The 12926-nt window shown below is 33.1% G+C and overlaps 1 protein-coding gene across 1 annotated transcript in view; it reads right to left on the bottom strand.

The window, feature by feature from the left end:
• LOC145296188 (mitochondrial mRNA pseudouridine synthase RPUSD3-like) overlaps positions 1-10676 on the bottom strand; it is a 69010-nt gene extending 58334 nt beyond the window's left edge. Inside the window, exons 1-2 of the mRNA XM_080142400.1 lie at positions 10128-10676; positions 2973-3017 (exon numbers count right to left, since the gene is read on the bottom strand). Of these exons, the coding sequence (XP_079998526.1) occupies positions 2973-3017; positions 10128-10548 (466 nt within the window). The 5' untranslated portion in view covers positions 10549-10676. The remainder of the gene's footprint in view (positions 1-2972; positions 3018-10127) is intronic.
• Positions 10677-12926: the final 2250 nt, after the last annotated feature.

Genomic DNA, 12926 nt, shown 5'->3' with positions numbered 1-12926 from the left:
GAAACTGCCAAGAAGTCTTGAAAGAAGTGATTGTGAAAACACATGCATTAATATGTGTCACTGAATAATGTAATCTACAAAGTTTTCATCATTATTATTAGAACTCTGATACCAACTAAAATTTGTATATGCTTTATGATTGATACTGAGCACTGTTACCTAATAAATATAACAATCAATACAATTACATATACAGACATAAGTAAATAGACACCCTTAATATCATTATTGATAAAAACTGTTGTTAGAACATCCTGATCAAACAAGATAATATTGATCATTCTTCCTTTCTGAAGAATTGAATAATCACTCAGTTAGGCATGCAAAGTGGAATCTCGAGGTCTGTGAACATTTGACACTGATTCAGTCTACATTAAGATTAACTAACATTTAATATGGCTTTTCTGAAACTCTGACGATTTTAATGCTTCTTTGGCCTGTGTTGTAATGTTAAATAGTTGGCGAGCAAAAAGTAAATTAGCTGTTATTTGTCTATCTATCGGTGTATCTATTTATCTATCTATATATCTATTTATTGCTCTATGTATCTGTCTATCTAACCAGAGAAGTAAACAAGAGATGTGGAGCTATGTTTTGATAAGGTTATCAAAACATATAAAAACATGTCAGACTTGGTGAACTGATCAAGTTTGCACCGGAAGGTCTGGAGCAGCTGATCGGAAGGACGTGTCATTTGTCAAGTGGTCTGGTTTGCTGGACGTAATGTAGAGTTGGATTGCCAGATGTCAAAAAAGCTGATTGATTAAGAGATCATCTTCCCTCCTCCCTGAGAGCGAGGTGACGTGTCTCAAAATGGAGACTAGAGAAACCCCAGAGGCCAGATTACTCACTTTCCATTCTTCTGCATAAGGACACCTGGGAAGTGAAATCAAATCTTATATAAAATCAAAAAAAAAAAAGGGTTATGTTGTATTGTGGGGTACCAAAACGTATGTTATGTAGTGGAGTGGTGTTTGAGTATGTATACAGAGTGTATATGTGGCCTAACTGAGTGTCTGATGGTTCTACACTAATTGAACCATATGTTGTCTTATCTACATATATCTGTACAGTTTATTTTACGGGCCGATTAGTCTCGTCTAAGTGTTGATGCATGCATGTGTGTCAGACATGTATTTACGACATACCTTTTCAACTGCATTGTTGACCCTCTGTCTTTTGGTCCACCTGAGAATTTCATCTATTCTTGGAGGAGCTGTTGGGTAAAGACGTTTCAAATGATCCAAAACGATGATTGATTTTATATAATATTTTATTTCACTTCCCAGATATCGTTACGCAGAAGTGAAAGTGAGTATTGTGGCCTATGGGGTTTCTCTAGTCTCCATTTTGAGACACATCACCTCCCTCTCAGTGGGGGGGGGGGGGGGCAGATGTTCCGTTAACCCATCCATTTTGTTTGACGTCTGAATTCCAACTCAACCATATGTCCAGCAAACCAGACCACGTGACAAACGACACATCATTCCGGTCAGCTGTTCCAGACCTTCCAGATAAGTTCACAGAGTCTGATATGTTTTGATGACCTTATCAAAACATAGCCCCACATCTCTTGTTTATATCTCCGGTTAGATAGATAGATAGATAGATAGATAGATAGATAGATAGATAGATAGACCAATAATTAGATAAACTGATAGATAGACAAATAACAGATAATTTACTTTTCTGCCCACCAACTACGTTACATTAAGAGAGCACGGATATGCAAATGCTGAGCTGTGTGCAAAACGATATCAAAAAGAGAAAAAGAAAGAGACTATAAAAATGAACATGTGCACAGACAGGAGAGCACGTTTGAAACGATGTTCGAGAGGATAGAAAGATGAGCATGATCACATTTTATTCAAGAAAGTACCTGGAAATAAATGTCATTGTTGCAATAAAAAAAAAAAAAGAGAAGTCAAGTTATTACTTGCCCTATATTCCTTGCGATATACTCTGCTACATTGTGTTAGGTCCCAGTTGTCTGCATGTTAACACCTATGTAAATGTGTGTAACGTTACAGTGTTATACTTGAATGGTGATATTTCCATCTATGGTTTCTCTACCATTCACAACAAAAACTAATCTGGAGCCGATAACAATAAATTCACTTTCTTCCTCTCTGTATGTAGAACTGAACAGAACTTCCATGAGTAAAGTTCCTTTCTTAGAACTGCCCGTCTGAGGAACATAATACCACGGAGCTGCTTCCTGGCTGATAATAACATTGCCATCTTTAAGTCCAATGCAAACAAATTCTTGTTGCGCTTTCCTCTTAAATAGTCAATTTCTGACCAACTCGGTGTTTCACTGTGTATCAAATCCAATATCCCTTATCCTTGTGTGGCCTGTTGGCCTTAATAAGTGGCGAGTCATTTGGAAAAAAAAAAAAAAAAAAAAAGATGTATTGATATCTGAAACACAAAAAAAATGTCAATTTGTATAAAATATTGACTGCTGCTTTGTATGGCTCAGAATTCTAGCCATATACAAAAACAGTAAAAACCTTAAACATGTACAAATTACTTTTTGTGGAGTGTCCACACATATACATGTATGTGTGCATTTAAACAAAACTCCAATATGAGCTAAAAAGAATGCTGTAAAATTTTTGCAATTTGGAACTTATTCTAAAAATATGAAACGACTTACTCAGATGTTCAAGATACACTTCAATCTTTAAACAAATGTGGATTAAGAAGTGAACTCCGGATTTGCTTTTGGCAACCTCATAACCTCAATTCCCTTATTTTGTCCTTTAGTTCTCATATTTCATGAGAAACATTTCTGACAAAGAGGAAAGAGTTGCTGTTTCCTAGGTCACAATCTATTTCATCTAAAACTTATTGTAGGCTAGTTGTTGACCTTGAAGTAGTGTTTTTTTTTAGTTCCTTACACCAAGTAGCTTCATGCCTAGTCTGTAGCAATTTCCATTAAAAAAATGATTTTAAAAACACATACATACCATACACATGAACTCCAAGGGGTTTATTAAAAGCAATTAAATCATCTGCAAAAAAATAAAATAAAATTAAGTAGTGATGGGACGATTTCAATATTTTTCTCGATTCCGATACAATTACTGATTCCAATTCTTTTAAAATCTCTAAACATTTAGTTATAAAACATTTAGTTATAGGGTTCACTTTTTTTTTTCAGATTATTGTAAATATCCATGACACAAACATAAAAATACACTTGTAGGGATAAGCTGTAAATGTTAACTTTATTTGTACTTTAAAATCAATAAAATAAAAAATTTATCATTTTATTAATAATTGATTTAATTAAGTTTAAGCAAAAATAAACCCCAAAATAAACAATTATTAGAACCGTTTTTGGCATTGGAAAATAGGCAAAAAAATTTCTGATTCCGATACCTTTTCCTCAAACAGTTCCGAGTTTTACAATTCCTGATTCCAATTAATTGTCTCAACAATATAATTAAAAAAGAAAAACAAAAAAAATATCATTTTCACACATGGCAGGAAATAAAGATTATCATACTTCTCCAGTAGGAGGACTCATATTGGCTGAATGTTTCCAATTGTGACTTATGGAACAAACCAGAAATGGCCAAGTCATCACCTAACAGTCAAAAAAAAAAATGAAAAAGTCATCACCTAACAGTCAAAAAAAAAAATGAAAAAGTCATCACCTAACAGTCAAAAAAAAAAAATGAAAAAGTCATCACCTAACAGTCAAAAAAAAAAATGAAAAAGTCATCACCTAACAGTCAAAAAAAAAAATGAAAAAGTCATCACCTAACAGTCAAAAAAAAAAATGAAAAAGTCATCACCTAACAGTCAAAAAAAAAATGAAAAAGTCATCACCTAACAGTCAAAAAAAAAAATGAAAAAGTCATCACCTAACAGTCAAAAAAAAAAATGAAAAAGTCATCACCTAACAGTCAAAAAAAAAAATGAAAAAGTCATCACCTAACAGTCAAAAAAAAAAATGAAAAAGTCATCACCTAACAGTCAAAAAAAAAATGAAAAAGTCATCACCTAACAGTCAAAAAAAAAAAATGAAAAAGTCATCACCTAACAGTCAAAAAAAAAATGAAAAAGTCATCACCTAACAGTCAAAAAAAAAATGAAAAAGTCATCACCTAACAGTCAAAAAAAAAAAATGAAAAAGTCATCACCTAACAGTCAAAAAAAAAATGAAAAAGTCATCACCTAACAGTCAAAAAAAAAAATGAAAACGTTTCATTTAATGTCAGTACTATTAGTACTGACATTAAATGAAACTTTTTCATTTTTTTTTTTTTTTTTTGACTTAGTTAGAATCCATTAACACCTCCCCCCTCCATGTTAAGAATAAGTTTAATAATTTTCTTCAAATCAGTAAATGAATCGAATTCATTCAATTAGGAACCAACGTGTTTTTAAACTTACTTGTACTAGCCTCTACAGATAATGTCGTCTCTCAATCAAAAAAGATAAAAGATATTCTAATATTTTTATTTATCAGTAAAATCTGATGACTTAAAGGATATAATTTTACCAAACGGATGCATTTCTCTTTGTATTTGTTGCAATTTTTTGTTATTGTCATGAAACCATTTGGGGCTTGTCCAGAATTTCCCCTATATTACATAATAAAAATAAAGAAAAACCTGTATGTACTTGTGATGAAAAGAAAATATCATCTTCCAAAAATCACATAAGTTAATCAAGTAATTTTCTTTTGATAAAATCAAATTTTATGGCTAAACCGACTGTCTCATGATGCCATTTTGAAAACAGTCTCAATAAAACAAGGGAGATAACTTGACATAATTCAAACTTGCGATATTTTTGTTATAATGCCTACAAATTCCTATCAATTTAAAATTATTCTATTTATCAAAATAAAACTATTTGATTGATTAACGTGATTTTTGAAATATGATTTTTTCTTTCTATTTTTCTTTACATGCATCATACAAATTTTTCTTGATTTTTATTTTTTAATATAGAGTGAATTCTGGACAAGTACTCACTGTTTTTTTTTTTTGGGGGGGGGGGTGATATTTTTTCAGGAGACTCAACAGCTGATGTCATCGCAGTTAACTTTATGTTGCTTTTGTAGTTGTTTATGTTAGTATTGTCTGTCTTTTTACATTTTTTTGATGGCTTTCACATCATAAACTGCTTCAGTCATTTCCAGCTTGTTCCATACATCACAATCAGAAATATTCAATACGGATCCCTGGTTCAAGAAGTACTGAAATCACTCACATTTTAAATGAATATTTAAAAAAACACACACACATACATGGCACTCAATGACACAAAAAAAGAATTTTACAAACTATCTTACAAATATACCAGGTAAACCAAGTGCAAAGGAGATTCAAACAATTGCACTTAAAGGGACGGTTAGAATCTTAAAAAGATCTCTCGGTTGGAGTGTCTAAAATAGCAGGTGTATGTTTGGCATCTGGTAGGATGCCCCATCCCTGGCTTAAACAAAATGATAAGAAAAATGAAAAAATAGAGAGAAAGTTATATTTCTAAAAAGTATACAAGAAATAGTTTTGTGTTTGGGAATTTTTTTTAGATCTATTATTCTCATCATGGTTATTTTCACACCATGAGGATTTTCCAAAATTTCATTCGAATTAGAAGTTTATTGTTTCTTAGTAATAATACAAAAACAGCTAAGAAGGATTAATCTGAAAACCTTAAATAAAAACAAACTACTTGATTGTTTTCACTAAAACTTTGTACACAATAAGAAAGTCGCATAACACAGTGGCTAAGTGATTAACAACATTGACTGAAGGCCTGAGTAGGCCAAGTTCAAATCCAGTTCATTTCACAGAAACATTTTCATCAAACCCACATCTGACTTTGTGTCTAATCTTCTGAAGAAGAGATCAATAAAATAACATACAATCAGAATCATACCGCTGTTACATGGGGCATTCAATAAGTAATGTCCCTGACCCACTTGTCATAGCAACAAAACTTGACAGTCATTAGTCTTTCTCTACATAGGAAACACTCAGAGTTACGCATTTCTCCAATCATTTACTGGGACTCTGGAGGCCGTTTCTATAAAACACTCAGAAATCAAGGCTGTATTATCTGAGAAACTCTTTCTTTTCAAAAACAACTCCATGGCTGGAAAGAGGTGAAAGTCAAAGGGTGCAAAGCCAGGAGATTAGGAGTATATGAAGACATTTCATAGTCACGTGCTCATGCTTCTGATCTGATGACGATATGCATGTTGCAGACCAGGAGGAAGATACTTTTGCTGATCTTGCCTTGTCTTTTGATTTAGTTTATTTCTCTTAATCTCCTCAAAAGTGAAGCATGGTAGGCTCCTGCAGTTGTGATACCTTTTGCAAAGAAATCCATCCTGGTCCCGGAAGACTGTAAGCATGAGCTTGCAAATGGAGAGCTGCACCCTTGCCTTCTTTGGAGATAGTGAGTCCAAGTGCTTCCATTGCATTGACTGGGGGTTTCTCTGGATGATAGTGGTGAATCCACGTTTCATTCTGTGTAAAATTAATCTTTTGAAAAATTTGGACTCATTTTCTTGGCACACCTCCAATTCCATTCTTGAGTACTTATCAATGTGTAAGCAACCCAGGAATTCATCTGGCAGACAGTATATGCATATACAAATGGTCATTAATCATAGTTTCCACAGTCTTTGTATTAATCTTGATCTCTTAAGCTATTTGGCAAACGGTAACATGTTGATCTTCTATGGTTGCTAAATTTTATCAATTAGTTTTGTCTAATTTTCTTAGTGGTGACAGGGTAAATCAATTCATTGAATGATGTTTGCTGATTTTATTATTTGTTTCTTGCAAAGCAATTTTCTCTTAACTAGACACAGCCAAAAAAAATGGAAGAAAAACCAATTGGGAGCCCTACCGCTCCTAGAGACAGTCACGTCACAAATTGATGAGAAAAATCCAACAAAAATTGAATCTGTTGATTATGACGTTGCTGTAAAACCATACCAACAACCCAACTAGATGCATCCATGATAACAGAAAATTTAGTATTAGCTTTTGGATGTAATAGTAAAGATGTATCTACAAGTTTTCTCTTCGCTTTGTTAAAAGCTTTAAGGTAGCCATCAAGTCAAATGGATTCATCTTTTATTTTTTTAATAGATCGTTTAAAGAAGTGAGTATATTTACACAGTGTAGGAAGAACCATCTATATTAATTCAATAGTCTGAGAAAATGTCATCTATAATATAAACCTCATCTGTCTGTTTAAATGTATGTATGTATGTATGTATGTTTGCCTAAAACTTGCAACAGAGGGGACAGATTTTCACGAGATCGGTGCCATTTTGAAGCTCGACCCTTCGGATGACAAATATCGAAAAATTGGCCAAAAACATTAATTCCTTCACACTGAACTGGGCAGTTTTCTACAGGGAAGGGTCGCTTTTTTCACCGATATTTTTGAAAATCATCCCCTCTTTTTGATTGTCTAGCCTTAATTTAAACCTATGTCACTTCCGATTTTTTTCTTTATTTTAAAATGAATATAAATCTATTAAAATCCATTATTCTCGAGCAACTTTTTTGTTCCAGAAAGATAAAAGTCTGAATTTTGTCATATGAAAAGCAGAATATAAAACTTTTTCTACTGTTTTTAATAGAATTTAAAATTTTTCAAAAAAAAAAGATTTACCACCATTTTTGTCTTGATGGATAACATATTTAAATATTTGTTTTAAAAGTTTTTGAATCAAATTTTTTTTGTCTAAATAAGATTTAGAATGATTTGCTATAAGAATATACAAAAACATTTGAACATAAATACCTGAATTTCAAATAATTCCATATTTTATCTCACGCTATAGATTTTGCATGGTGAAATTTTAAAATCCAAAATTTAATGATAGTTTGCAAGAAACTATGGTAACTTTACATGAACAGATGAAATTCATTTAGTCTTGTAAATTTTCATGTATTTGTAACGTTTGTTTAAAACGATTAAGTGAAGAATCAACTTTATAAGGGTTTAATTCTTTTTTCATAAGATATATATATGTATATATATATATGTGTGTGTGTGTGTGTGTATGTATGTGTATGTATATATATATATATTCTACACTGAGGAAGATGGAAGGATCGGTTAAAAATTATGTGCTTTTGAAAGAAACATTTGTTTGTTTTTTTTGTTTCTTTTAAAAGATTCCTACACATCAATACATAGGAAATAAAGACAGAAAAGATATAAACATTTATATATTTTTCGTATTGATATTTTATTCATACATATTTATATATATATTTGTTGCCTCCATAACTCCCGAAGTTAAGCAACAATGAGGCTGGCCAGTACTGGTGGGTGACGATTTTGGGAATGCTAGGCACTATATGTGTTGGAAACAACTCCTGCATCTAGTATTACCCTTGGTCATCTTGACACTGTCTTGCCATCAGGACCAAGGGTTTCTGGACGAGAGAGTGTAGTAGATACAAGCCCCCCCCCCCACACACACTTTAAACTAAGTCAAGCACAACTCTTTGTAAATACGAACAACTGTTTGTAGGCCTGATGGTCACCCATAGGTGAGAGAATATCATGTAACAACAAATTGCCAAAAGAAATTATTGTATTGCAAAATGTTCAATTATTTATCGATTGGGTTTGTATTACTGTACACATAGATTCGAAAAAGTTGTCAAAAAACAAATATATAACAAATAAATGTTATCAAAGGCAAGATAAGTTACTTTTCTACCAAACTGGATATATTTTTCGTGTTTTTATTCAATGTAACATGTTTATTCAGCTCGAAAAACATACAGTGTTTACTGATGTATTCGAAAATTCAAGATGGCGTCTTATTCTCTCTTTAACACGGTAAGTATGGAAAAAGGTGTTATAAATAAAAAAACTATACAAAATACTATTAAAAACCCGCCGAATATATGTCAACCTATGTCACAGTAACATATATTGAGCGAGTTTTTAACAGCATTTTATCCGGTTTTTTATTTATAACATCTTTTCCCACACTTACCGTGTTAAAGAGAGAATAAGACGCCATCTTGAATGTTCCTATACATCGGTAAACACTGTATGGTTTTCGAGCTGAATAAACATGTTACATTGAATAAAAACACGAAAAATATATCCAGTTTGGTAGAAAAGTAACTTATCTTGCCTTTGATAACATTTATTTGTTATATATTTGTTTTTTGACAACATTTTCGAATCTATGTGTACAGTAATACAAACCCCAATGAATATATATATATATATATATATATATATATATATATATATATTGCTAATCTGAAAGAATAATTATTAACATATTCAACGAATTTCACACTTCAAAACACAAAAGAGGAAAAATTAAACATATGCAAAATTCGAATTTTCAACCTTAAAAATCTGATACGTGCAGTTGTTTTTTATTTATTTATTTTCATCTACAATCCTCATGCTCCCCACAATACAATATATTGTGTTCAGTTTCGGCTGATTATTTTAAGCGTATTTGTAACCACAAGTAAAGAAGAGGGAGTTGTAAGCAAAAAAATATATATATAAAAGTATCGATTATGAAAAAAGTACACCGTTATAAAGTTCAATCGGTGAAAATTTCGTATTGCTGGAATAATTAATTGATTTTTGGTAGATCTTTATAGAAAGACAGTCAAAGAATATTTACTCCTTCCTTCCATTTTGGCTGTGCCTCCTCACTGCCTACCCTTAAGGCTATCTAAATTTGGGGTAATAATAATTATTTGGTGCTTCCTTGTCCAGTTTATGAACCGTGCTAATTTTTAGGAAGGATTTTCAAGTTAAATTCAATTTTTACAGCATTTCTTGTTTATTAAATTGTTAACTGAAAGCATAGAATAGTTTAAAAGCCTTCTCCCTATGTTAAGAACTGCTACATATTTCAGCACGGTCCGTAAACTGCACAAGTACAATAATTTTGAATGAAATCTGTCGGAATTTTATTATTTTTTTAATATTTCCAAACAAAAATGAAGACAAAATCGAAAAGAAAAATCAGCAGAAACACACACACACACAAATTAATTCGCTCTTAGAAAATCAGGCAAAACTAGTGGATAAATTTGGTAGTCATTTTGGGAGCAAACCGCTTCAATCTAACCTAAATCACTTACTGTCGTTATAAATGACACAGTCGATTATCTGTTTGCTGAGGGAAAGTTCTTTCATCGTAGCCGGGAAACCGTACGGAGTCTCAACGACATCGGAGAGTTTGTATCGCACGTAAGATGTGCGATTCTGGTTCTTTTGTTGCGAAGACGAAGATGATATTGACCTGACGGAGATTCTAAAGAAATCACTCAAATGATTGTCCGACAACAATGTACTCGGTGACACTCGTTGAGCCAAAACGGGACCACAATTGAAAGGGGACAGTGCTCTTTGTCCCCTCCTACAAATGTAAAGTTCAAATGCACGAGGCGGCCTTTCTGCTGTTATGCCCTTCCTTGCTAATAACCGGCGTGCGAATATATTTGTCCTCCAAAACTGATTTACAAGTTGATTTATAGAGACATAGTTATTTATTCCGGCCATTCTCGAAAAATAAATGGCATGTGTGAATTAATTCTGAAGTGTAAAATGATAAATATATAGTATATTAATTAACAAAACATGCTTTGCTTTTGTTTTTAGATGATAAACAATCCGGTGTAAGACGCTGATAGCCGGTGCGCATAAATAATTTCCCCTCTGTTTTATTAGGTAATATATCCACAGAGTTATTCCCCTTTAGCAATCGAAGTAGCAGCATTGTGAGTACGAGTTTTATCGGAGGATTACTTGAAAAAGGTATGAATCCTGATATCCTCCCTCCAGCTATGGATTGAATAGTAGGATAGGCTAGACTCTCAAGTCTACAAAACAAAAAAAATACTTTGAAATAACATTGCTTTCTCTTTGTACTAATTCTGGTATTGTTTCCAGTTTTTTAGTTTTTCTGTACTTTCACTTGCGACTCGATTGAAGTAATACCAGTTTAGGAGAGGTGCAGTTAAAGATTGAACAACACTTGCTGCAGGGAATACACATTGTCTCTCAAAATCGAACGAAAACTGCCTAAATGTAAAATCTTAGAAATTTGTTGTGGCTCTCGTGTGGACGATCGTCGATGCGTGGTACTTTTTTGTGCAAAACCAATATTTCAAGGGGGTTAACTCCATAACTTTTATGGAGAAATTACTTCCCTTGGACTAGTGATACTTTAAAAATTAAGTAAATATGAAGAATTACTCTACCCTCGAAAATTCCTTTAAAATTACCACTCATAGGTTTTCGTGGTCGCTGAAAACGAAAATAACGTTTAAAATTACGGCAAACGAGTAGGTTTTAAGATATGAAGAAATATTAGGTTTTAAAAAGTGGGGGATTACTTTTCCATATTAATCTAACGTAAAATGAGCACCTACTTTATGGCCACAATTTTTTTTTTCCAGGAATGAGAGAGGGGGACTTTCTTTCCACCCTCGGAAAATCCTTTAAAATAACCACTAACTTTTAAAATTCCAGGAAACAACTAGTTTCCAAGATATGAAGAAATGCACTCACTTTATGGTCACCTGTTTTTTTTTTTTTAGTTTTTTTTGGGGGGGGGAGGGCAGCCGGTTTGTTTTTCGTTCTTTTTTTGGGGAGGGGATATTCAATTATAGAACATATAGTTTTTTAATAGGTGCTTATGCAGTTTAATTAACTGTTTCGAGCAGGAGTATTGTTTACTATTTTACAAAAATTCTGTTTACATTTGGTGGGAGGCGGTGGAGGGTGGGGGTGTTGTGGCCCTATGGTATTATTACCATACATTAACAGGGGTACTAATTAGAGGTCACCATTTCGGTAGGCTCCCACTTTGGGGCGCCTCCAATAACAGGGAGAACTGGAGTGCTGAAATAGAAAGAAATACTGGTAATAGAAGACATTGTCTTCTTATAAAAATGAGGACGTGTAACGCGACTTTGTTATGAATTCATGAGGTTTTATATATCCAATATATATGTGTGTTTTCCCGAAACTCGGGTTACAAAGAAAGACACTGCATTTTCTAAAGTCTGTATTAATGTTCAATGCTCCTCTTGGCTACCTAACGGGAGCTGAGGAGTGAGGCGTGTGTTCTGTCTCTAGTCGCCGTGGAAGTAAGGATGTTTCCTTCACTCGAATGTCCCACGTAAACCGTTCTCGCTTTTCATTGGCTGGAACCTCTGATGACGTATAAGAAGAAAGTAAGGAAAAGAGAAAAGAGTAGGGAGAAAGAGAGAACTAAGGTGAGAATACAGCCTAGTCTCGTAGTAGTAGCAGCTCGCTACAGCCCTTCCAACGCCTCCCACCAAATGTAAACAGAATTTTTGTAAAATAGTAAACAGTTCTTCTGCGCTCGGTTAATGTTGGCGCATTATTTACGTTAAAACGGTTAATTAAACTGCTTATGCACCTGTTAAAAAACTATACAAGTTCTAGAATTGAATATCCCCCTCCAAAAAAAGAACGAAAAACAAACCGGCAATCCCCCACTCCCCCAACCTCAAAAAAAAAAAGGTGACCATATAGTGAGTGCATTTCTTCATATCTTGGAAACTACTTGTTTCTTGGAATTTTAAACGTTAGTGGTAATTTTAAAGGATCTTCCAAGTGTGGAAAGAAAGCCCCCGAAAAACATTGTGGTCACAAAGTGGGTGCTCATTTTACGTTAAATTAATATACAAAAGTGATCCCTCACTTTTTAAAACTAACATTTCTTCATAGCTTGGAAACTACTCGTTTGCCGTAATTTTAAACGTTATTTTCGTTTTCAGTGACCCCGAAAACCAATAAGAGTGATAATTTTAAAGGAATTTTAAAGGGTGGAGTAATTCTTCATATTTACCAAAAATTATTATTATTTTATTTTATTTTTATTTTATTCTTTTTGCGAGTCAATTTAA

Source organism: Euprymna scolopes, chromosome 2 (genome assembly GCF_053919585.1).
Source record: "Euprymna scolopes isolate OS-2025 chromosome 2, ASM5391958v1, whole genome shotgun sequence".
NCBI lineage: Eukaryota > Metazoa > Mollusca > Cephalopoda > Sepiida > Sepiolidae > Euprymna > Euprymna scolopes.
The sequence above is the reverse complement of the archived record's forward strand: the minus strand, read 5'-3'. Positions and strand labels throughout refer to the sequence as shown.